The sequence below is a fragment of the Cimex lectularius genome, unplaced genomic scaffold (genome assembly GCF_000648675.2).
Source record: "Cimex lectularius strain Harlan isolate CLEC.00 unplaced genomic scaffold, Clec_2.1 scaffold31, whole genome shotgun sequence".
Classification (NCBI taxonomy): Eukaryota; Metazoa; Arthropoda; class Insecta; order Hemiptera; family Cimicidae; genus Cimex; species Cimex lectularius.
In genome coordinates this window covers 2,458,094-2,485,483 of record NW_019392645.1, presented here as the reverse complement: position 1 = coordinate 2,485,483, position 27,390 = coordinate 2,458,094, and the positions used below count along the sequence as shown (strand labels likewise).

At 34.7% G+C, this 27,390-nt stretch overlaps 1 protein-coding gene across 3 annotated transcripts in view; it reads right to left on the bottom strand.

Moving 5' to 3' along the window:
• Positions 1 to 1,988: 1,988 nt before the first annotated feature.
• Positions 1,989 to 27,390, bottom strand: part of LOC106670465 (zinc finger protein 608) — a 122,711-nt gene continuing 97,309 nt past the window's right edge. Inside the window, exons 3-6 of one of the 3 annotated variants that reach the window (XM_014400847.2) lie at positions 15,760 to 15,880; positions 8,785 to 8,872; positions 6,511 to 8,705; positions 1,989 to 2,451 (exon numbers count right to left, since the gene is read on the bottom strand). In XM_014400847.2, the coding sequence (XP_014256333.1) occupies positions 2,390 to 2,451; positions 6,511 to 8,705; positions 8,785 to 8,872; positions 15,760 to 15,880 (2,466 nt within the window). In that variant the 3' untranslated portion in view covers positions 1,989 to 2,389. Of the gene's footprint in view, positions 2,452 to 6,436; positions 8,706 to 8,784; positions 8,873 to 15,759; positions 15,881 to 27,390 lie in introns of those variants that run through there. The other 2 variants (XR_001341082.2, XM_014400849.2) reach the window with 2 other exon arrangements.

Sequence of the window (27,390 nt, the reverse complement as noted above, 5' to 3'; positions counted from 1 at the left end):
TATATATATATATACACACATATTAAAGCTTAAACATTTAAAGATGATATTTCGATAAAAAAATTAATCATTATAAAGGGTTTTTTGAGTAGTAGGAAACGTACTTTTGCACGCAGGATGAAAATAATGTAAAGATTTGTTTAATAATGTATTGACATTAATGTACATAATTAAACAGCCTATAACTTTTATTTTGGTAAATAAAAATGTAGAAAACAATGCTAAAATCAAATAATATACATTAACAAGAAGAAAAATATTATCTACTTTTATCACTCTATTTTGAAATAATAAAAACCCCTAGTGATTTTTTTGATTTATTTATCCTTGGAAATATTAATACGATCACAATTAATTTTATTTTCAATCAATTCGACTTGTCACAATTCAATTAAATAGCTGCTTAAAAAAGTTTTATAACTAAACAAATTATTCTAACTTGTTTTTTTTTTTTTTTTATATTTAAATATAAATAGGAATTATTGAAAAGTATTTAAATAATTACACTACATCTGTTGAATACAACATGTGATCTTTGATTTATCAAGAAGGAGGTTTACCCTATTTACAACACATTTAAAAAATATGTAAATTTATACATAATGTTAAATATAAGTAAGTGGTTTTAACGTAGACATACAGTGGGATTGAATTTTTTTTAAATATTTTTTTATTGTTTTACTTTCTTATTTTTTTATTTTATTAATATAATTATATATTTTTTTTGCTTTTCAAAACATGAATATGTTGTAAAATGTCAAGGGATCGACTTTTAATAAAATATTCATCACATTAAGATATCTCTACTCTCTTTTTAAATTTGGCTGCCAAGATGGATGATTTATTTCTTTTCCAGGATAATAATTAAAACATTTAATTTTTATGATTTAATTGATAGTCATTAAAAAATACAATTGTTCAAGGTACAATATAGCAGCCTTTTACGATGTTTTTTATTCCTATTTTCATAATTAATAAAAATTTCTGTACGATCAATAAGGAATGTTCTTAGTTGAACTCTTCAAATATTACAGTCATTTTTTTGCAATCGAAAGGAAAATTGTTCAAAAAACACTTCTCGAGAGCATAAAAGGAGATAATACATTCAAAGCAGCATAACACCAGGGATGTTGTAAAAAAAACATGTTAAAATTACATAAAAGAAATAGTCTTTTAGGAAGACAGTCAGTTTAAAAAAAGTCATTTGAGTAACACTTTTGTTTAAATTTTTAATTTCTATAACAATTGTTTTATATTACTACAGGCATTTAATTTTTCAGTTGTTGAATAAAAAATAAATTATACTAAATTTAATTGATGTCAAATCACTTTTCATACAATCCTGGCAATGATATGCTACATTTGATGCAATACACGGATGTGGTATAGAGGTGATGTAAATAGAAAAAGTTAGAAATACAACACTGAAAAGCATCAACAATTTTTGTTACACTTTTGCTTCTTAAAATATAGCTAAATGTTTATATGAAATATTTTTTTGTCCACAAAAAAAGTAAAATATAAAAGGAAATTCGACAAGGAATATTTCACAAATAAAAATATCTTGGCTTTTTTACAATTTAAATAGTAAAAGGCTTTAACAACAACAATACTTAGACAAAAATATATANCAAATTCCTACACAACCCAAACATCAACAAAGGCAAAACAACTAGTTTAGTTAATAATTTATAATATCTTATTGTTCCAATGGGTTTATAAGAATATGGAAACATTTATTTATTGTACATAAATTATTGTAAAAATAAGAAAAAAAAGCTCTGCATAAATAATTTAATTCTTCATCAAATTTCCTTTTTCTTTCATTACTTAGGAGACTGTTAAAAACATAATTCTTTATCTTATATGCACTATAAAAACAAAAAGTTAATTAGAAACATAGGACAAAGGCAGCACTTACAAAGGAGTCTATAGTGTATTTACATCATAGGTTTTTTAAATATAAGCAAGCTAAAATATTAGGCAAAATCGTGTGTGATACAAATATTGCCTACTTGTGCACCATTTCAGTAGATACAATTATATAATAACAGATTTTAAGAGACTAGGAGGTGTGTGCATATGTGCGTGTGGGTTTGTTTTTGCGTGTCATCTGAACGTTGATTGTACATGTGCCCGCAAACACTCCATTGTCTGCCTTTCGGACAGACACACACACACAAATACACACACGCGCGCATATGTTATATTAAAATTATATCTACAACATTTTCAAAGACTTCTGTACACATTTTAAATTTCCAAATGCCTGAAGCATTTTTTTTTTGTCACTAACTAAGCTATACAAAACTAGACATGTGAAAAATAAACAAATTATCAATTTTTATATTACATTAATTTACAGACTGGTTAAATGATGTAATTAAAATCATTTGGCTTGGTAAGGGACTGATGAAACAGCAGCAGCATGTTCTGTTGCTAGTACAGCAGCTGAAATAAAAATAAAATTATAAAACATTATAATTAATTGCTACAAATAATACTAAGCGACTAATTAACACGATATGTTTTCAGGCTAGACACACAATTTTCATATGCATCATCAATTTCGTGTTACTGGGGAGTGTGCATGGTTGGGTTAGAAGCAGGTCGAGTTAGTAATGGCTAGCGATAGGGTTAGGGAGAGGTTATTTAAGAATTGTTAGGGACGTGCTAGGTTCGGTTTAGGTAAGGAACAGCCAGGTATGGGTTAGGGACAGGATAGGTTAGGTTAAGAAATGTTAGGTTTGGTTTGAATTAGGTTAGAAATGGTTAGTTTTGGGTTGGGGGCATGTTAAGTAACGGTTAGTTTTGGGTTAGGAACAGTTGAGTTTGGGATAGAGACAAGTTAAGTTAATAGTAAGGTGGGGTTAGGTTAAGAGATGTTAGATTTGGGTTTGAGTTAGGGCTAGGTTAGGAATGGTTGGGGACAAGCTAACTTGGATTAGGTAAGGTTAGGTTGGATAAGTATTAGGGACAAGTGAATAGTAAGGTTTGGGTTAGCAATATTAGGGACAGGTTAAGTATTAGTACCTATTGTCAGTAGTACCCATTAGTACATTAAGTGGATGGGTAGATTTGGGTTGGGTTAGTGTTTATGATAAGCAAGATTATTCAATGATTCAATGTTGCTCTGGGAAGAGTTTTAATGTAAGTATAAACTTCTATTACTATAATAAAACGTCTAATAATTTTGCAGGAATCAACACATCTATTTTTTATTTGTCAGAGGAAAATCGAGCTAATTACCACAACTACTTGTAACCCGATTCTGCAGCGAGTCTAGAATTTGAAGAAATAAATCTGACCCAAGAAAAACTTCAAGATGAAGTTGTCCCCAACGTCCACACATGATGTTCGTAAAAGAAAAAAATCATAATTTAAAACTGTAAAATATGAGTGGACTGCTGACAACAGTTTATTATCCCAAAGTCTAACTCTAATGTAATGTGTTACATTTTCATTTGGTGTAACTATTGACTTTTTTTTTTTTTTCCTAGGGGATAATGTAAAGAATTTACAAGAAATGGAGAGAAAAATAATATAAAAGAGGACTAAACATTTCAAGCAAACAACAATAATAAAATAAAATCAGACATTCATGAAAAATGTTAAGTTCACCATATGAATCTGAATAGTTTCCAACATTATAAAGGTTTTAACAGGATACAAGCAGAAAAAGTCAGAAGATAATCGAATACAATATGCTATACAGATTGCTTCAAAACCAGTGAACGAATTTTGAGTAAGCCCAAAATATGAACAGTCAAGCTCATTAAGGACTATCACAACCAAAACTTTGAATCTTTGGTAATATGTTACATGACTTTCCAAGTCATGCGGGTAAAGTATTTAAAAAGCCATTCTACTTCTATTCTTATCGACACACATATACATTATTTCCCCTTGCATCTAGATTTTAAAATTGAAAATACAAAAATAGTATCAAGGATATAATAATAAAAATATGGGCAGTTGATAGTTCAAAGAACCATCAGCAGAACAAATAATACAAGTACAGAGATTATCTGCCTACTTTCGAAGAATGTTTTGGTCAGATTTATTTCACATTATGCCATTTCAGTAAATCAACTGCTAACAGGTGATTGATGATGTGCAGACCACTCAAAAAATGTCACAATAAAAAATAATTTAGGGAAAAGTAAAAATGCATAGATATCTTAACAAGAATCAAATTTTGGCATGTAGTTTATTAGGTTGTCATAGGTGATAGTTTGAATGCATATAAAACATTTAATTAAATCGGTAAAGTTGATGTTAGAATAATGAATATGATTTTTTAACAATTAGTTGAATTGTAGATAATATAATTGTATGATTCAAGCTAACAAGGCAACGAACAATGGACATGGGATCACCAATTTTAATGATTATTTTGTGATAAGTAAAAACTAATGTGTCTGAGCTTTCATACCAATGGGCCAAAGGAACTAAAAGAATATTTTTTTTACATATGGGTTTCTGTCTTTGCTGTGCATGTATTTCAAGGTGATTATGTATAAGTTGACACAGTTGTTTTTTTTACCTAGGACAATAAAATAATTTATGTTAATATATTTTTTAGATATATAAAAAGTTACAAAAACCTTAAAGTAGTCTGATTTGTATTAAGCACTTTTTAAAGCTATAAAATACAAATTTTCATTGCTACAAAAAATAGACAATCTAATTTGCAAAAAAACATGGAAAAATAAAATTAATTTATGGGCGAGCAAACCTATTGAAATGCGTTAACAATTATTTTTTGACCAAGTGATGTGGCCAAGTAGGGTCAAATATTTTTTTACCAAGAAACAAAGTTGATATTCATTTTCTACACCCTAAAAAACCACCCAAACCATAAAAATTTGCACTTAAGAGCTTTAAGGGTGCTTAAAACTATTCTGAATTGTTTTTTTCTGAAAAGAAATTTTTTTGGCCTACTTTACTGAATGAGTCTTTGGGTTTTTGAAATTTTTTATATAAAGCATAAATAGTATGACAAACTTTAAGGGACGATAAAATTTTGTACGTTATAAACGGCATTCACTCTAATCGATTTATCTGAACAGTTCATCCAATTAATAGGCACATATGTTTATAGCAGAGCAGTTTTCATTATATAAGTAATTATACAATTTATCCAGGTTTATGAAGAAGTATAAAATACATACTAACCTGCTAAAGTAATTTATTTATATAAATGTTTTTAAAACATTAATACATATATATGCATGTGCAAATGTAAATGGAGTTATTTGACTGCAGTATCATTGTAGTATGTGATCTGTTATCTTTTTTTGGCCCGTATTTTTTTAAAACTTTATGGACTTATTAAATTTTTTTTATTATTTTCTATTAATTCCCCATATTTTGGAAGGAGATATCTCCATTTCGCTTGCGACACTGCTCTCACAACCTCCCAATTCAATCCGACAAATTATTTTTCCTCAATAGAAGAGAGTAAGGTCTTTTTGCAGCTGGGGTTACTTTTGCGAGCTGTTCCCTATGTTTTTCCTTATGACATTTCACAGGACTAGAAATTTTGTATGTTATGACTGGTCGTTCTTTATAACCTGTGTCGTTATAAACAGTTTCTACTGTACATGTCATCTCATTTTATATGATCCTGCATATTATTAATAGTCTTACTATCCTAAGTTAAAAAACAAATGGTATGATATATAATAATCTTGAAATACAGGCTTACTTCGCTCCTAGGATCTACTGGCAAGAATTTGGACACGCATCTGATAATTTTTGAAGAAAAAAAATTCTATGTTTGTAGCCTCCACTTATGAGACTAATCACTGAAAATCTGAATCCACTGCCCAAATATAAATGCTCCATTAATGAACGAATCAAAATTTATAATTAAATGGGTGTTTTTAAAAAACAATGTCTGGATAATTTAAGAGTGCTTTTAACACTAGGTTTTGGAGTATATAATTTAAACATTTTGCAATTATTTTTGGTCTGTCATGAACACCAAGTCATTCGTTACCTCTGATAGTTTTGGCTTTATTAACACAACCAAATCAAAAACAGGCTTTCTCTAAAGGGAAATATTTATAAAAGAAGAATGAAAATCTTGCATGGAATGGTAAAAAAAATTATGGTTTAAAGAATAGTATTATAAAAAATGCTTACAATGGATCGAAATATTTCAGATGAAGAACTGAAAGAAGGATAAAGATCAAAATCATATGTAGCATACCCAAAGAACAGAGTTATTCTATCTGAAGTTAATTTCATTCCAACAGACCAAAAAGAACATAAAATACAGTGATTAAATATTCCAACGCTCTTTGAAATTACGTCTGTAAAAATTAGATAACTAATAAAGTCGAGTGTTTGTTGGAATGATTTTTCATTATATAATACTAAGACAAGAAAGTATAAATAAATTTAAAGGAAAAAGTTAATATATACCTACTATGGCTCGCTCAATGAGGCTGATGTAAGTTAACATATCCCTAAGTAAATAGGGAATGAACTAATGTGGCTTACCTCCATAAGGAGCAGGATATTGGCCAGCTAATATAGGATAACCGAGACCAACGTGTGTGTGGTGATGGGTGTGTACATGTCTCTGAGGAGGGGGAGACCTGCTGCTGTCTTTATTCTCAGATCCAGTGGGTTTGGTCTGAACTTGTATTGACGGCGATGTTGTCACTGGGACTGGTGTAGACCCGTTTGGAGCTGATGAAGGAGATGATGTGGCTGTTGACACTTTAGGAGTAGGCGATTTTATCGCTCTCTCCTGCAATTCATGTATTTTATGAGAAGGGTGTGAATAGTACTGGCTAGCATGATGCTGCAATAAATCAAGAGCTTTTCCACTTTGAGATCTAGATAAATCTTCAGGTGCGTACCTTGGCACAGCATGTAATTGTGGGTGCAGATACGGCGAATTTGGATATCCGGATACGAGCATGGGATTCATGCCTCGATACATTGGATGGCTTGGATCAAAGGGTAACGTCCCATAGTGAGGGGACTGCATATAACCCGGATGGATATAAGCGTACTGTGAGGTCGGTGGTGGAGGTGGCCCTTGAGTTTCCATTGTCGGTTTAACACCTTCTTGTTTCTTTTCATCTTCTCTTCGTTCCTTTTTTTCTTCAGTTTTTTCCTTGTGCTTCGGTCCAGGAGAAGGTAATGTTTTAGGAGGAGGCGGTGTCGCTTTTGTCGACCCACTCTCTTTTCTATCCGGGTACAAGTAATACCTACCTACGTCTTGTCCCTGCCTTTGAAATAACATACCAGGATTGACCTGGGCTTTCAACTCTATACTTTCTTTGAGAATTTGATGGTTTTCATTTTGATGTTTTTCTTTAGAGATACCCATTTCTGTTTTGGGCTTAGAAGGGTTTGGAATGTGCAATGTATTATTGGTTATCGGTTTGCTATCTGAAGTTGGTATATTTTTTTCTTCTTTCTTATCATCTAAAACGACAGGATAAGAATCCACATTATATGAATACCCTGGAAGATGATATGCATACTGGTAATAATGAGGTTGAATCATCTTTTGGGAGAATTCACCATTACCTTCTTTTTTATCTTTATCGACCGGCTTACCATCTACTTTTTCAGACCCTTGATCTTTAGATTTAGTCTCAACCGAAGGGACTAGATACGGAGGCTGCCCATAATAGGGATACATATTGAAATGTTGCAGTTGTGGTGATTGTCCCGGATCTTTTTTATCACCTGTCGTTTTAGGTTTTCCTTCTACTTCAGATTCTAACAATGGAGCAGCATCATCGGATATGTCTGAATATGCAGGAGATTGTACTTCTTCTCTGCCAGTTTCGATACCCAAAGAGGGCGGTTCAATAGGGCTAGGATGGGGACTGCCTGCCGGCGATTTTCTGTTGTTCTTTTTCTTACTGCTTTGTTGTTGGTTTTTATTAGAGGATGTAGGAGGAGACGCCACGGGCTTCTTGTCATCTGGCATGAGCACAGCAGTTGTCTTTACTTTAAACTGTTGGACTTTTGTTAAAATTGGCGGCTGTAATGATACGTTTATATGTTGTTCGTCTTCAGATGGCGAAGGGATCAGCACTGGAGGCGTCGGAGCACGCGTTAAGGGAGACGTCGGAACAGTATTTACTCTCAAACTAGATTCATCGGTAAACCTGATCCCAGTCTTTTCGTCAGGTTCCATTACAGGTTCCTCACATAAATTTGGCGGAGGTATATCTATCGGTTCGTCTTTCTTAATATCAGGCATAGGGCTTTGAACTTCCTCTTCCGACGTTCCTGATTCTTTGGTTTCATCATCATCCGGAGATCCATGAGCGTGTGACTGATGGTACTTCAATCCGTTGATGTGCTTATATTTTTTGGAACAATTAGGTTCTGGACACTCTAATAGCACTGGCGGCGGCAAAGGACTAGTAGGTTGAGAAGGTGGAACTTTCTTTTTCAACGGAGGTTCTTCCTCGTGGGTTTTGGTTTTCCTTTTACCCGGAGTGTCACTCTTTGGAGTGGCAAACGGTGTGGGACTAGCGGCTCCAGGGCCCCTTCTACCTTTAGGCCCTGAAGAATTATTACTTCTAAGTTTGCTATGTACAGAGCTCCTCGTTTCAGTAAAGTTACTAAGGTCGTTCAGATTAGAATGAGCCGCACTTCTTCCTCTCTTACCACGACCTTTTGGGGTCCTTAAATCCAAATCACTCGTAGGAGAATCACAAAATCTAAAAAAAACAACCAAAAACATCCAATTAATTATTTATTACAAACTAGTAATTATTTTAAAGGAATCATTAGGTGTACCTGGGCGGTGCCCAGTCATGCCGTGTACAATCGAGTAATGTACCGACGTAGGTCTTCCCCCGCCATGTCACATTCACCACCAATACACCTGGAACAAATTTCAATCATATAATTTATAATATCGCTTAATTTTTATCTTATTTACATTATTAGTATGTATTATAACGGTATATATGTATATTCATAATTTCTACCCACTGACAAAAAAAAATCCTTTAACAACAACAAAGAAAAGAACACACAAATGAGCTGACTTTGTTATGTTTGTCATGTATCATAAACACCAGACATTATTTCCTGAGGATATTTTAAGTGTAGCTAGAAACAATCAAAACCATTTCCTGTTATTACTGTCCGACAAGTTTACAGAGAGTATTTCAGCATTAATTGATGAAGGAAGGATTGTACCCGAATACAATCAACATTGAAAAGTCAATTATAACGACAAAAAGCTTTAGAAATTGAAAAAAAAATTGTCATTCCTGCCATAGTACAATAGAAAGAATAATTGTGATTTGTTTTACACTGACATTACTAAACTACTTCCAACATTATCTGTTGGACATGCACTGAATCTCGACAATACAATTTTCAACAGAAAAACACCCAGAAGGCTGCTGAAAATGTATTTTCAAAAATGCACTTATAAAAAGTTTAGAGAAAATTATCATTCCTATCAATCAAACCAATAATTTTAAGTCTGCCTTCATAATTATTCGCAAATTGTCACAAAATATAAGATTGGAAATTAAGCGGGTTTTTTTTTTTTTTTTTTTTTTTAAAGGGAAAAATTATTTTGTAAAGAGAAAATTTGATCAGGACACCATTGGTTCTGACCCTTTTGTGACATACCGGCAGACAATAAATAAAGTCCTTTATTCAATGGGAATGCATCTCAGGATAGAGGCTTGTGGAAAAGTTCATTAAAAGACAATTGAATGTACGATTGCTGAGTGAACACTGCAGACTCCAGAGTCATACGACTTAAAGCAGCAGAAACAAAATACCCCTTGTTACGGTACCACAGATAAATTGGCCAAGAAAAGTTCAGTCAGGACACCTAACAGCCCTGCAGTTTTTACAGCATACCCCAATTTCAAAAAACATATACTATTAGACGATGTGTTAAAAATAAGTTCTTGCTTCAATCGAAATGTATCCAGGATAGAGAACTAAAAACTAACAGCAGAATTACTAAACCTAGGACGTGTCATGATTAGAATGATACAACTGCTGACTAGACACTGGACGCTTCAGAGGCATAGACTATAGATGCCTGTGCAGATATTGCAGGAAAAAAGAAACAGGAAAACAAGTCCTCTGTTAGTGTGAAAACCTTAACAAAGAGCTCTAGATAATAATGGAGATGCACAATAAACCAATATTCCGTAGATCATAAAAAGGCAGTCCTCTTAACCTTTAACCACTGTGTCCTGGGTACTCAGGAACCACTATAGTTACTGACTCGTGCCAAGGATTAGGCCCAACAACCCAGACACATTTCGACATCACCTCACACATAAGGTATATCTTTCAAGTGCTGCCCAATTGTCAGAGAGGATGGATTCACTTAGCCAGAGTCGGGGACTCGGTCGACTAGAAGACTCATCCCAATTAAGTCGAGGACTCAGTTCAGAATAGTAAGCAGCAACACTCCGTCTAGGATTCAGTGAAAGGACTCAGTCAGCAGAATACAGTCGATTGTCGAGGACCTGTAAAACTGCGAGAAGAATCCCAAGAGTAGAGTTGTGTTTGTTTATCACCATATCAGTGTAACAATAAATGTTTATGAATCTCTCTGGTTATTGTACTTTTTGAAACCTGCCTTCACATTAGCACAGAAGATAAATCACAGAGCATAGGCTCCTGCTTATAAAGGTAAGCAGAGACACCATCATCTTGAATCACCTCAAATTGCATACTATTCCGTCATGTAAATGCTACATCTGGTAAAAACCATTATGCATAACAAAGAGCTCATAATAATGGAGACTGCTCAATAGACCAATATTAGTAGTGGTGTGTTACGCTGACTTCTTTTAACCACAACCTTAACCTTGCTAATTTTTATTCTGTGTATTGTCCATTTTATCAGTGACTTTTGGCCCATATATCACATAGCATATCAAAAATAAATTTTTTGATGTTGGAATCTAAACTGCGGCCTAAATAGATATATTGTGATACCCCCATAAACCATAGCCATACCATGGAAAGTGCACTTTTCCTATAAGACTAAGCACTTTCCTTGGTGTCTCTTTGCATACCTATTTTGGTATGGTAACTGCCTTACTGTTGTGGCTGTACTGCACCCAGGCTTCACATTCACAAAGTATATGTGCCGATGTCTATTGTTTCTTCCTGATAGAGTCGGCATGTGTCTGTCTGCTTATTTTTTAGATGAGAGTTAAGAGGCCTAAGGTACAGAGGACTATAATTTTCCTCAAATCCTGTCTGCTGAGAGAGAGGAGTTCCTTTGCCTTCTGTTTTGAGAGATTTAAAAATCTCTCTGCTTGCATCATACCTGGTGCTTTTGTTCAGTGTTGAGTTTTTCTTTCTTAAAATATTTTTCCAGTTACAACTTAAGGACACATTCTGATGCACCTAGTATTGGTTCTAGTCCCATGGGTGAGAGGATTGCCTCTTTTTTTGCTTATTGTCAGCCTATTCGTTTCCTCCCGTGCCTTCATGTCTGGGAACTTATGAAAAACTTCTTTTGTTTTCCCACAGTGATTAGACAATTTAGGTACTCCCAGAGAAGTTTGGAGTTTAAAGCGTACATTTAACTCCTTTATGGCTGTGACTGAGAGTATGTACATCTGGGCACCTTTCAAAGTTTTCTTTATTAACTCCTGTGTACAGAGTACAGAGGATTGCATGGACCAAAACTTGGGAAATTGTTGGGGTTAGCCCGAGGGACTTGGCAAGGGTGTAGTTTGGCCCCTTCACCCCCACACCTACGCCCTCTCCCTGTTTTATCTTTGATCCGGGGCCTCTTCCTAAAACTTGGAGCTACCTTTCTTCCAAAGGTATTAAATACGATCGCTTGGGAAGGTCTGCCAAATTTGACTTTTTCTCTCATTTTGTCATGTAGTGTTATAACCATCTCATTTATTGAATTCTTTCCAGAATCTTAAAGATCCTCCTCCTTAGTTCTAGTTTTATTTCCTAGTATTTCAGAAGTCCATTGACGCTCCCAAAAGCCAAATTTTTCCATTGATGTAGTGGGGCAAGTATGCTGATTTATTTATTAACTATTGATAAGTTGGTGTATTTATAGATGGCCGTCATGCGGATTCAGTATTGAACAATGAATAATGTCTAGCAAATTATTTTCACTATTATTCTAATCTGTATTGACTGAGTAACACAATAATTCTGAGATTTAAGGAAAATTTATTGTAACCTGGCAAGTATACTATTTTATACAAACTTGGCCCATATAAAATCAAACTTTCTATGATGTATACTACATGTTGGGGTTGACAGCAGGTAGGCATTTTTTCCCTGTCTTTTTTTTATGCCGCGGAAATACCTAGGGGTGTGGTAATAGAAGGGTTGAGGACGTTGGAAAATGGAGTGGGGGATCTAATCGAAATCGATCACCAAATCACCAGCCAAACGGCTGCAATTTACGCTAACTACTATTACCGTCCGTCGAGACTAAATTTCACTAGTTCCAAACTCCCAAGATTCATAATCGAATCCTTGTTACTTTATTAATCAAGGACTTTATTTTGTTGATAAACCAAAGAATATTTTTAACTACGTCTGTAGATCCGCGAGCCGCGTTCTTTAATGAAACAAAAAAAAACGACAACCCAAACAACAACCTAGCCTAAATAGAGCGACAGGGAAAGAGAGAGAGGGAGCGACAGGGAAAAAGAGAGAGAGAGGGAACGACAGGGAAAGAGAGAGAGAGAGGGAGCGACAGGGAGGGAGGGAGAGAGAGAGAGAGAGAGAGAGAGAGAGAGAGAGAGAGAGAGAGAAGGGGGAGAAAGCGACAGATTTAGAGAGTAAGAAAAGGGGGGCGACAGGGAAAAAGAGAGAAGAGAGAGGGAACGACAGGGAAAGAGAGAGAGGGGGCGACAGGGAAAAAGAGAGAGAGAGAGAGGGAACGACAGGGAAAAAGAGAGAGAGAGAGGGAACGAAAGGGAAAGAGAGAGAGGGGGCGACAGGGAAAAAGAGAGAGAGAGGGAACGACAGGGAGAGAGAGAGAGAGGGAACGACCGGGAAAAGGAGAGAGAGGGAACGAAAGGGAAAGAGAGAGAGGGAGCGACAGGGAAAGAGAGAGAGAGAGAGAGGGAGCGAGCGACAGGGAAAGAGAGAGAGAGAGAGAGGGAGGGGGGAGAGAGAGAGAGAGAGAGTAACATAGAAAACTAAGAATCTATCGTAGTTAAAAAAAAATCTTTCTATCCTTAGAGGTCATATCTGTTTCAAAGATGTTTGAATATATTAAAGCAACCAAACACAGCAAATCTGTCTGTATATTCTTTACATGAAAAAACCTTCTTTCATTAATTCTAATTATATCTTCAATCTTTCGGATTTCATGCCTTTTGAGGCGTGCCTTAAGGCTCAGCTCTTGGCCCACCGTTGTTTTTTTCTTTCTCTTTATTGAGGACATTTCAATGCTTATATTTGATGACCTTTAACTATTTAAGACTTAAGTCAAGATCTAGGGCAAGTCACGTTCAGGACCTCACTCCCTTCACAAACACTTAAACTTCATCCATTCTGCAATATATTATGAAATTGCAATTAAAGAATTATGAATTTTATGTGACCTTATTAATTGCAATTGCGCTTAATTCGGAAAATCTTTTAAAAATATTTAAATAATGTAAGTACTCTACTTCTTTCGTTTGTATCTGTAATTGAATTCTCTTCTATTTATCTGGTCTCATCATATTCCTCTCAAATCCTCAGTATTCAACTGGTACGGTTGGTTCTCCGATTATTTAAATAATACATATAGCATTCTTACAATTAAGGATTGTCTACCTTAAAAATTTAATGCGTTTTCAGGTGTACCTCAAGGCTGAGCCCTTAGTCCACTCTTGTTTTTTCTCTCTAAAGTAGGAATTCCATTTAACCTTGACAATTTGCTCTAAAGCTCTGAAAATAACTAGGTCCTTAATTCTCCACACAAATTTTTAATTTTACACAAAAATATAAACGATGAAATTACTTTATTTTTGTTCGCCTAATACTTGAATTCCCTTCTATTTGTTCTCTCCATCACTCCTCTCAAATCCCCAACATTGAACTTAGATGATCCTCAATAAATTATTTCAATTAATCACTGTCAACATTTGAAATTTCATACTTCTTCAGGTGTACCTGAAGGGTTACTTCTTGGTCCAATCTTGTCTCTTCTCGTTATTAACCTTTCAACTGCTTTCTCTGATATTTGATTATCTTTGATAATGATCTTTAACTATTTAAGATCTTTAAGTCATGACCTAGATCATATCATACTCAGGACTCTGTTCTTCACGTTTGGCGCACTTTGAATGATCTTTCTCTTATATCTCTCTAAAACGCTCTCAGGTTTGGTCTCTTCAAATTATAAAACAATTTGAACTCAAGTCCTGCACCGCTCTCCTACATTTTTTATACGTTAAAAAGGTTTTAAATGTTTTTATTCATTTTTGTTCTCTTTCTTTTCTTCTATTATAATGGATTGTTTAATTTTTGTTATTTCAAGTTTAGGTAGTTCTAATACTTACTGGAGAAAAAAACGTACATTTTTCAAGTGAGGTTTTAACTGGTTTCGTTTCATTTTTGAAAGTGACATTAATACAGGGTAGGGGAAAAAACTGAAAAAGGAACACAAATCAATATAGTTATTTTTCGGGAATAATTTATTTGAAGTAGAACTCGTTAATGAACTACACATCTCCAAAAGACATTAAAGATGGGCGAAGTTTCATTTTTGAAACAGTTCGTTTTATTGAGCTAGTTGGAACGAACTAACTAGGTAGTTCATGCTTTTTGGAGAGAGAAAAAAAAGTTGTATCCTAAATTTACTATTTCTAGGCCTTTTTTCACAATGTGTATTCAAAAAATGTTTAAAAAATCATGTGTCATTTTTTAGTACATAAGTGGTTTATTCTTAATTCTTTGAACATTTTCATAATTATTTCATTAATATTTACCTTTATTGCTAAAATACGAAACAAAAACAAAAACTTATAAAAACCAAAAAAATCTGGCAAAATTCAAAACTGGCTGACTGCTTTTAGGTTACAATTTTTAAGTTACTCAATTTCTTATTTACTTTTATTTTTTAATAATATATAATATACATGCATTATATAATACAAAAAAATAAAAATTAAAGAAACTAACAACAAAATAAAAAACATGCAGCCATAATGGCATTTTAATATATTTTTATTTTCTTATTTATGTACTTTAATTGTTAACATTTATATATGTATTTTTTTTAAATAATATAAAATGTATACATATTCCTACAATAATTAAAAAATAAATAAATATTAAAGTAAAGCGCTAAAGTACTAAGGTCTAGAAATAACAAAAATTAAACAATCCATTAAATTATTAATCTATATATATTTAGCGGTCATAATTAACGATATTAATTATTCCAGTTAATTATTCTTTTTTCTAAGATTTTGGTTGAGATGAAAAAGGTAGTGTCACGAGCGGGATTCGAACCCACGCCGCTCAAGTAGTTAGAGCATCGGCGTATTGAGCCGAAGGTCGTAGGTTCGAATCCCGCTTATGACACTAGCTTTTTCATCTCAACCAAGACCTTACATAAAAAGAATAATTAATTGAAATCCATTAAATGTTTTTCTTCTTTTTTATTATATCAGACTGTATTTTGTAATAAATCCATAAATAAATACAGCCTTTTTACAAGAGGTTAAGGTTTTTCTTTTGTACTACTTTTATGAAATAATCATTTATTTAAGGCGACAATACCGATATAGTTCAATTTACCTTCAGTTTCATGCCAGACAATCCCTTCCAACGTAACGCTGGTTCCTGGTTCGCAAGGTCCGAGGCAGTCCGGTTCCGTGATTGTTCCCACGCTGGTTCCAACACAAACATCCACCAAATCCTGAAAAAGAGAAGAAAACCCTTAATGACTTGACAGTACTTGGAAAATAAGATCAGGCCCCCTCGCGACCCGGAGGACGGGTTTAAATTCCTAATTTATTGGAAAGGTTGACCAAGTAAAAGATTGTTCATAAGGAGTTGTGTTTTGTCTAGTTTTTATTCAGCCTGTAGTATCGGTTAGAAGGTACTGCATATCCTGTTTAAACAAGTAGAATTTATTTCCACGAAGTTTTTGCGAGACGGAAGTCTTTTTTTGATGATATCTTTGCCATTTACAAAAACAACAAGCAGGTACGTGATTTTTGTACAAATTCAACCTAGCTATTTATCCCGTCGTGCTACAGAGTAAAAAATGTTTCCCCTATGGCTATAACTGACGAAATTTTAAATAATTCTCCGGAAAATGAGTAAAGGGGGCTGAAAAAACAGCTCGAATATAATTAAGGTTAATATATAATAATCAAAGTTGATAAAACTTTTTCCCAAATTTAATTTTAGCCGCAATGAAACGATCACAAATCGGTATTTAGAGACTAAAAGAAAAAAATATTTTTCGTGTATGAATTTCATTGATGGTTAAGATTAAAAAATTAAAAATAATGATTAAAAATTATTAAAATTAAAAACGTTCTGTGCAGAATATTCTAATTGCCTATGATTTGAAAAGATAAATAAACAAAATACGGTTTTTTTTGCATATTTTGATAAGCATTAATAAGCAAAGTAGGTCAGAAAATGGTCAAAATTTGGAATTGGAATCTCATTATCGTGATTCTAGGGTTGTAAAATCCTTAAATACCAACTTTCGCGGAAATCGGTGTAAATTAATTTTTTGACTAAAAATTTCGACGACCTTTGTGACTAAACTTACTTGCCGACTAAACACTTGTTTAGTCAAGCACTTGCAAGCTATAATACCATTTTTCTCAATACCTAGAAGACCGATTTTCATGGTTGATAATTCATTTTAAAGTAATTGTTAAGTGGATTTTAAAACTGTATCAAACTTTAAAATCGGACTATTATTTCCATTTAAAAAACGAGGTTTATTTAATAAATGTTTTCTTATTTTACGTATTTTCTTAAAGAAACGTTTTATATATTTTTATGATACATACGTCGTTAAAAAAGCATTCATTAAATGGTATGTTTGTCGTTAAAATCCTATTAGATGTATTTGAATTATACCCGTTCGGAAAAACTTTAGGGGTTAAAAAAATCGATAAATTTAAATTCAAACAAAAATTTATATTTAAAGGTCTCTAGAGGTCCGACAACGAAATTTCGTATTAGTTTCACGGGAAAAAATATATAACCTAGTTTAGTTAAAATATTGGTTTTTAACATTTTTTTTGGTTACTGACAAACTTCGATAGATTTTACTATATTTTTATTGCAATCTACGAAAAATGCTGTAAAATGATATGTGAAGAACAGAATTAAATTTTTTTGTTGAGAAACCGGAGCCTATCCACAAGAAGTGGCGGTGACGTGTCAGTTTATTTTGGAGTGCAGAATCACCAAAAATTTGATCAAAATCCGTGACACGCCAACCTGGTCGCCCCCTCGTTAGTTCTTCTAGAGATGTGTCGTTCATGAACTAATTCAAATGAACTAGACCCGAAAAAGAACGATATTGATCGGTGTTTCTTTTTATACTTCTATTTCAGTTTTTCCTTTTCTATCCTATATAATAATACACTTTTTTAAGAATTACATCCAACAAATGAAAACCCACATTAAAAATATAGGTTTTTTTTTTTGTTTCTCCAAAAACATAAACTATATCAACACACGAACTATCCTTAAAGGAATTACATTTTTATCGAAAAGTACGCTTTTGCCCATCTGTAAACTGAGCATACAAGCCGAAACCTTCGCAGGTTATTTTCCGTGTTGATGGAATACACTCATCCTAATACAAATACACTGGGTGTACCAGGTCTATCGGTGATATTGTGAAAGTTTTTTATCCTTTTTGACATTTCAGGACTGCTTTCGCCTATTTTGCTTAAGTTTTCATGGTAAGATTCCTTATTTGCGCCACCACCGTGATAGAAAATTTTCCATTGAACGAGTTTCGGAAAAGAAGGAAAAATCAACTGTTTTAATTTTTCCCTTTGATCGAGTTGACCTAATCGTTCTGATTGTTCAAAATTGCCATATTTCCACAATTACTCAGTGAACGGGGCCTACAATCGATGAATTACTTTTAGTCTGGAAATTTAAATCTTTCGCCTGAGTAGAAGAAACGATAACAATTCTATTATTGGAATGAATAAATTTTAGTGTTTACAAATAACTGCAAGAAAGTTTTGTAATCTTTTCGATAATACGTTTCCGAATGGGGGAGGCGATTGTCAAATCTGGCAGAAAATACTCAAAGCACCAGAACATAAAATTGGACGGATAATTATTACAGTCAAAAGACAAAAATAACCCAATTTATATTAAAAAAAAAAAAAAAAAAAAAAAACTGTTTTACTTAGATGTAAAGTTAAAATTCAGCCGATTTAGTTACCAGAAGCATCAAGCAGCATTAAGCATTAAAACCATTAAGCAGATTTTTTTTGTTATGGAATCATGCGGAATACTGGTCGTAGGGCCAATGTTTGTGTGATAAGTGGAATTTTTTTGAGGAAAGCTGACTGGAATTGTGTGGGCGGAATGGAGGAAAATTATTTTGCTCGTTTGTCCTAATAATTCTCATTTGTACATATTTAAACAAATTTGTCGTCCAATTAAAGAAATACGAAAAATCTCAGTCACAAAAAATTCTACATATATTACAGGCAGACTTCTCTCGGCAAAAGGCCACTCTCTCGGCAAAAGGCCAGAAAATGTAAAACATTTTACTCGAAAACATGAAAATTATAAGAAGACTCGAAAAAATAAAAATTATTCATAACTAAACGACAGAAAGGCACAGAAAAACGACCAAATAAAATGAAATTATATAAATTGGAAACTGACAGGTGAATACAGCGAAAACAATCGTGCCATGGGATTACAGGCCGACAATTTTTATTTCCATCACCCCCAATATACCTCAAGAAGAAATGTCCCTTTTATATTTTAATTGAAACACCATTTTTATAAATTAAAACAAACCATTCTATTGAATGACACAATTTGAAATTGTATCGAATCAAATTTCCATTATTGTATTTATATAAGATTACTTTCTTATCACTTTTGGTAAAACATCTCGTCCGATAATGTAGTTCAAAGGCACTTCATTCAATAGCGTAGTACGTTCTTGACAATACAACCCCCCCCCCTTCGTCCCAAACTGCATTCCAAACGTTTATTTAAACGGTGTTTAACCTCGTGTCTCGGGCCTGATTTAAATTTGAACATTTTGATCGTCCGTTTTTATAAAAACGTTCAAAATCGCACAGATTTTTCATCCGGGGTTCAAGACCCGATTCTCTGGGAAAATGTTCGGTGGTGGTGGTGGTGGGGGAATAAACGAACTGAAAAATGTTTCACCTTCGCAAGTTATTTTGATTACAAACTTTACAGATAAAGAAAATTTACTCTGATTGGGAATTTTTAAACATCTAACCAACTTTTCATCCTGCGTTCAAGACTCGATTCTCTGGGAAAATGTTCGGTGGTGATGGCGGGGGAATAAAAGAACAGCCAAAAAGCTTCATCTTCACAAGTTATTTTGATAAAACATGATAATAAACTTTTCAAAACATGAATTGTAATAAAAATTATTCAATTATGATGGTTTAAAAAAAAATTACCAAACAAAACACCGGAAAATAATTTATTGACAGATTACAATTGAACTAAATAACGCATACAGCTTCCTCTGGCCTCGCAGAGGGTCTTAAATCTCCTCGTTAACGAGTAAAAAGTCTTGTGAAACAGAACCTCTATCATTCGACAACAGCGATTTGAAGCTGTGGTAGCTTGTTGAAGGTGGCGAACGATATCTACTCAAAATAAGTGTTCTATAAGATTCATGTCAGAAAAAAGTGCTGGCCAATTCATTGTGGTAATTCCTACATCCCTCAAGTAATGGGAGACAACTCGAGCTGCATTACACACGAAGTTGTCCCCGATAAATGGGGGGGGGGGCGCACAGCTTCATGTACCTTAGTGCAGTCAAATATTCTGAACGGGAATGGACGTCGAATCCACCTCATACTACAACTGACTGTCTTTGGAAAGGCTGTGATTCACGCAGGCATATGAAGAAACGCGTTCTCGACGTCTTCACACAGATCTCGGTCATCTGATTGCCACACACCAAATCGGCGGTCATTTGTGAAGAGAACCATTGTTCGACTATCCAACCGAGATGCCGATTTGCGAATAATCGCCTTCCTACTCTATGCCCCTCCAATAGTAACCTGATGAGGGACGTCTAGGGACTAGGCTGTCCTCACGAAACTCGCTGATGACTGTGTTAGACCTCACCCTTACATTACGGACCATTTGGAGTTGACTAACTATGAAGGAAGCCGTTAAATGACAGTAAGAGCAATAAAGCGATCGTCTCTAGCCGTCGTATATAGCGGTCGACCACAACCTTCTCTCCGATCGAGACTTCCGGTGGCCCTAAACAGCTGTAGACCATCGCGAATGGTAGAGCGCGGCACACGCAGAACGTGGTCTATGTATAATGTATGTAAGCTACATCCTTCATTGTCCAAAGCTTCTCGACTTAAAACCATGCTTTTGGCTCTGGAAAGGATGAAATTGAACTGATTTTCTTTAATTTTAATCTAAAGAGTGAAAAAGGATTAGTAACACTCTATAAAAGTAAACATGTTGTGTTTACGTTTTAAGTCTACTATTATTATCTTTATACCTAATTATTATGTATTGGGTTGTCCGGAAAATAATGCAGGATTTTGGTATTAAACAAAAAAAAAAGAAACTAGTTACTTTAAAGCAATGTTCTTTAATCAAAATAATTTCCCATACTCTCAATACATTTCTCCCAACGTGTTGGTAACTTATTAATTCCGTCTGAGTAGAATTCAGAATTTTTAGAATTGATAAAGTCAATAAATGCATTTTCCAGTTCCGTTTGATTTTTGAATATTATGTGTTGTAAGTAGTGGTCCAGGTGTCTAAAAAAATGGTAGTCAGTAGGCGAGAGGTCCGGAGAGTAGGGTGGGTGAGGCAAAGTTTCATAGCCAAGCTCCAATAATTTTTGTGACGTTACACGTGACACATGTGGTCGAGCGTTGTCATGCAACAAAATGGGCCCTTTCCGATTGACCAAAGAGGGCTTCATTACTGCCAATTTCTGATGCATGGTATTAATTTGGTTACAGTATGATTCAGCATTGATGGTTTCGCCAGGATTTAAGAAGCTGTAGTGTATTAAACCAAATGAAGCCCACCATACCGTAACCATTACCTTTTTTTGATGAGTTGGGGGCTTTGGTAAATGTATTGGAGCTTCTCCTTTGTCGAGCCACTGTCCAGAACGTCTAGTGTTATCGTAGAGAATCCACTTTTCGTCACATGTAACAATTCTGGCCAGAAATGGGTCATTTTTGTTTCGACAAAGAAGTGATACACAAACATCAAAGCGCTGATTTTTTTGGCGATCGTTTAATGAGTGTGGAACCCAATTTTCGAGTTTTTTCACTTTTCCAATCGCCTTGAGGTGGTCGGCGACGGTCGTTTTACTGACTTTGAGTTGCTCTGCAAGTTCTCGAACAGTTGTTTTGGGGTTTTCTTCCACCACTGATCGCAGAACATCATCATTAAGAGAGGAAGGCCTTCCACGACCTTCTTCATCTTCAAGGCTGAAATCTCCCTCCCGAAATTTTTTAAACCACCTTTGCACAGTGCACTCATTAACACAACCCTCGCCCCAGACTTGGTTAATGTTTCTAGCCGTTTGGGCTCCGCTTCGGCCGAGTTTAAACTCGTAAAAGAAAATCGTACGAAATTCTCGCTTTGACATTATAAGGATGACTGAATTATTTCCAAGTAGCGGAATGCTACAGAGGTAAACAAACAATATCATTTGGAAGAGGATTAATAAGTGTTGACATTCATACAAATGAGTAATCCTGTAAACGTAAACAGAATATTTTATATAGATTTTTTTTAATGAAAACTTAAAATCCTGCATTATTTTCCGGACAACCCAATAAAATAAACAAATAAATACAAGTGACCAGTTTTGTCGTTAAGTGTAATTTCGCTTGATTTACCATAGGCGTTAAGTTCAACGCTGGAACTGTAATTGAAGTTCTGTTAAATTTGATTTTATTACTGTTTGTCATGGTTCGAGTAATTTAAAAAAATCTTAAATGCTTAAAGTATAAAAATGTGTACATAATCTCAAGTGTCGGAGAATAACAATATCTTTTCCAATATTAATCTTCTAATCATTTCGGAAATTCCACGAAACCAATGTTTGTATAATCTTTTAAGATTTGACATCAACAAATCGTGAGTAGTTATGTTTTGAAATAGGAAATTTTGATTTCCTATTACGTACTTTTACAAGATTTGCACTGTTATCGATATTAATATTTTTCTCATGTCCGTATCAATTTTCCCTCAGTTCGCAGCAGCTAGGGAATGATTATGTAAAATTTAGGATTATAAGAGGTGGTGAGGTTATCTCTGTAAATAGCTTAATTGCTTCATTAGTTTTTGTTATAGGTCATAGTCAGCTTTAGGGTATTGATTAAGTCCTCATATGCCTAATGGTTCATTTGTGTAGGAGACTGCTTGCAATTTTTCCTCCCCAGTCTGATACTTGATAGGCCACTCACAGTACCACAGAATTACGCGATTTCTTCCTCTTCTTGGTAAAATGCGCACGAAGTTTTATCTGCAAATACGACAATCTAGTGCCTTCTTGGCCGAGGTAAGTTCGATGGGACACCTATTGACCCTGAACCCTTTTGCTGTTTACTGAAAGGATACTGCAGGCTCCTGAGGCGTATAGACTCGGAGCAGCAGAAACAAGCCTATACAGATATTGCCAGGTAGAAGAAGAAACAAAGGAACTAGATCTCTGTTGGAGCGAAGGCCTGTAGCAGGCTGACATTCCTATTCAGTATGAACATTCCTTAACAAAACTTTGGGATCTGGTAACAAGCCTCGAGAGTGTAATAAGGAGCTCTAGATAATAACGGAGACGCACAATAGACCGATACTGGTCGTGGTGCGTGGGTCGTAACGAGGCCAAATACTTTTAACCTTTAACCCCTGAGTGCCCAGGTACCAAGGACTTATGGTCACTGACTCCCGCCAAGGATTCCATGCACCTCCGGGGCATATTTTGACTTCACCTAATATGAGGATAAAGGGGGAAGAACCCTGACTGTCAAAGAGCATGGCTATCTGTTTAGAATGGATTCCTAGCCTTTTTATTCCTCTAGCACAGGTGTATGGTTCATACAGTCTTTCAGACTTGTACCGTAAATAAAGAATTGACCTTAAGGGGTCCAGTCGTTTCTTTCTGGTATAATTGACGTTGCACTTGTTGAAATTCGTAGTTGTAACCTCACCCAGCATACCTAGTTTGTATTTAGTGTGTCCTCCCTCGGCTTTTGCTGTTCATTAACAGCCTATAAATGTTAATTCAAAGTTAAATTCACTAATTTCGTGGTCCGCTTGACCAATTAATATAGCCGAAGATCGTGGGTTCGAATCCCGCTCGTGCCATTGACTTTTTTTATCTCAACTAAAAACCTTAGTTAATTGAAAGTTTACTGTAATACAAAATAGGGTATGAAAAATTTCAACTACATCACAGTGAAAGTTTATTTTCAAATTTCAAGGTGCGAGCATAGGCGAATGAATTTTCAAGAGTTGTGATTGCCCCCTGCCACAGATGTTCTCTCCTAATAATCCGATGATAACCCGACATCTCAAGACCATCATCCAGCTCTCAAGTGTGTTTTAAAAGTTTTAATTGAACGGGCATTTTGTTTATGTTAACCAAGTCAAAAGAGTTCAAAACGGCCCAGGAACTTTTTAAACATTATTTAACGTGTTTGCGGTTGTAACCCGTTGAAAGGTTTTATAAAAAATTATATTTTAAGTAATTGTAATTTGTTGGCTGAACTTTGCTTTTTTGTAGTGGTCCGCCGTAACTCGCTGCGTTACGGCCCTTTACATTTTACATGCTGCGCTTTGATTACACTGCGCGTTACAGGAGCCATTGTATCTCTTTGTGACATTTTGTACCGTTTACTTTTGTTCCCGATCTTCGCATGGCTATTGAGTTCACTCTGTACTGTTATAAATAGTTGTTCTTGCTTCTTTTCTAAGATTTTTTTACTCTATATTTTGTGTGTTTCGAGGAACTTAACAGTTCAACGGACCTCTGTCGCTGTGCGATCCGCACGCTAATTCTTTTTCTGGATTCAACTCTCTGAAGGAGTTTCGCAACTAGAAACCTGATATTTCAGTTCGAGTTAGGTCTCATCAGAAATGACAGTTATACAATACCATTTACTCGGTGATATAGATAACGCACGGATCGGACCGAAGCAATCAGATATGAGATAACCGGTGGAAACAGAAAAGTTTTCGTAGTTTACTTGTGTGCAACGTTCAACAGTCCATCATATCGAAAGTTAAATCGGATGAACAATATTGAAATATGATACCCGTCTGATCCTTAATTTTTATCTACCTAGAATGATGAGATACCTAGAATGTTGAATAAATCCTTGAGTATTGAACCCTTTCAAGAACGAAAAAGTAGCTTAAGACATTTCTTTGCCAGTTTTTTCGAGATGCCAAAAAAACATAAAATGAAAAAAATTTACCAATTCTTGCAGGGAGTCCAAATGGGTCTGCCTGTCGCTGCCTACTGGTTGTACGTTCACGTATTCAACCACACATTAATAGAAATTTGTGATTTTATGATTTGTATTAAATATTTATTAGACATGGGATTTACCTCTTTAATCTTTAAAAAATGGTAGAGCTATTACCTCAGGCAAAAGCCAGAGAGTGTTAAAACGCCAACATAAAAGAAAAAAATCGATTTTAAACGAATAGGACGTTTAAATATTCGAAAGGTCCACGTTTTATGTTTTATTTAAGGGCTATCAAAACGAGCGCGATTTTTACATACTTATTATATCTTAAGCGTTAAATACCAAAGTTCTAAGCTTTTAAGTGTAGAAATTATTCGTTTTACGCTTTTTTTACTCTTCTCTACATTCTGTTTATGGTGAGTAACCGGTCTTTATTGCTCTGAGATTGAAGATTCCAAGGCTGGCGCCAAAAAATACAATGTTGTCAATACAACGGTGTAACTGCGACCGGGCTAAAATAATGGGATTTATCGTTATTCTTTAAAAAAAAAAAAATGCTAAAGCTAATGCCTATGAGACAAAATTAAGTGAAAGTAACCATTAAACAAAAAAAGAAAAAAACTATTTTAAAAGAAAAGACCTTTTACTTATGAGAAAGGTGCGCGTTTTATGTAAGGGCATCAAAATTGGAAGCGAGGACGATTTTTACATACTTATTATAGCTTAACTGTTAAACATCAAGGTTCTAGGCTTTTAACTGGAAAAATTATATTAGTTATACGCTTTTTCACTCTTTTCTACCTTCAGTTCATGGTGAGTAGCCAGTCTTTATTGCTCTGCTTAATAAGGTCAATCAACAGGGCCTTGTTTGGTCTCGTCTGACAATCTCTGCTTCATTCGTAATAGTCTTAACCCAAGAAGCAATCAATCATTGGTTTTTCCGTCTTACTATCCTATTACATTTACACGTAGAAGTCGTAGGATTAGAAAATATTTATTTCAATTAATTTTTTATTATTGTAGTACATCGATAGCTGGGTCATTTTTAGAAAATGGGCCGGAAACACGGACCGACTTTATCTTTAATCGTTTATAAAGGAAACGGATAATCCAATCGAACTATTAATTACCAGCTTTTAATTAAATAGGATTTTATTAGTTCTTTGACATCACACCGTATCACACCAAAAGGTAATGTGGAAATTATACATTAAAGACAATTGTCAAATACCAAAGAATAAAAAGAAAAATTACGCGAATGTATTTCTTAGTCACCTTGTCGAAATCTCTATTCGGGTCATCTTCAGGGCATAAGGCTTTATGATATGATAACACTTTCACACAAAGCCAATATGATATGCCCCGAAGATGATCTGAATAAAGGAAAAAAGTCGGCAAAAAAATGAAAAAGATAACGTAGGTCTAAACTACCTCATTCTTGACAGCACTTCACGACTTCAACAAACTACAAGAATGTTTCAATTAGGTAGAATTAATGGGCCCATAAGGGAAAAAGTAAAGCAGATGACGCTTTATCTAAGGTAAACGTAAATGAAACGGATACCGGAGATAAAAACGTCAATTAGACTATCATATAAATTCAACGGAGACAATACGGATTTTAAACGTCAGCATTCTGTTCATTTTGTGTAAAAGCCCGACCGTAACTGTAACCGAAAAGGGATTGTAAATAACACAAGCATATTTACAGAAGATTACAAACTGGCCTTTGTAAAACATTGTTAATGTATTTTCTTTTTGTGTTGTTCCCCTCAGATAATATTCGCAGAAAGAAACTGTTTCAATCAATACGCCTTTTCGTTAAAAAAAAAAAAAAACTTCCTTCATTTCGACAATGTAGCAAAATAAAATTCTCTGGAAACTCAAGGGTATCCTGCCAATCATTCATTAGCTCAAAATAAAACCCTATCTGTCAGGTCAGCACTGTCAATTACAAATCGGACTATGCTGAAGCGGGTGTTTCGAAAGGTAGGTACCAGCCTTTTATTCAATTTACACTTCAGACATTCCTATCGATCCCAAACTCACTCATGTTATACATCATCCTTTCAGCAAAATCCAGACCCAGTGTCCTTCAGATAGCTCCAGGACTCATTCCTGTTTGGAAGAATGATATGGTAGAATTTGAACCCTTCTCCCTCATCCACTAGACCAAAGAGAGTGTTCCGCAAGGCAGGAGCATTAGTCCCATCCTCTTGTTCATTACACACTTCAGACATACCTATCGATCCTGATGTTATGACATCTTCCTTCCATCAAAACCAGGACCCAGTGGCCTTCAGAAACCCAGGACCATCTTTCCTGTTTGAAGGTTCTTTCAAGTACTTCGATACGTTCTTCTCTCTCATACACTACGTCAAAGCGGTGTTCTGCAAGGCAGCATCCTTAGTCCAATACTCGAATTCATTACTGTCAACCTTCCAGCAATGTCGTCTACTATTTGAGATTTATTTGCAATTACCCATGCATCTTAAAAGAACAGAACTGAACATAGATATAAACTATAAAAAGCCAAAACAACAGACCTCATTTATCCATCAAGACTACACCCTATCTGGAGATATATAGATTGACCAATCGTCCCTACCTCCAAAGGATCCAATAACACCAGTCCAAACTCTTAACCATTACCCAAGCTTCTCAACTTCCTACCCAAACAGATTTTCGGATCAAACTTAACCAAAAAAGTCGATATTGACGCATCCTTGACACCCTTGACCTC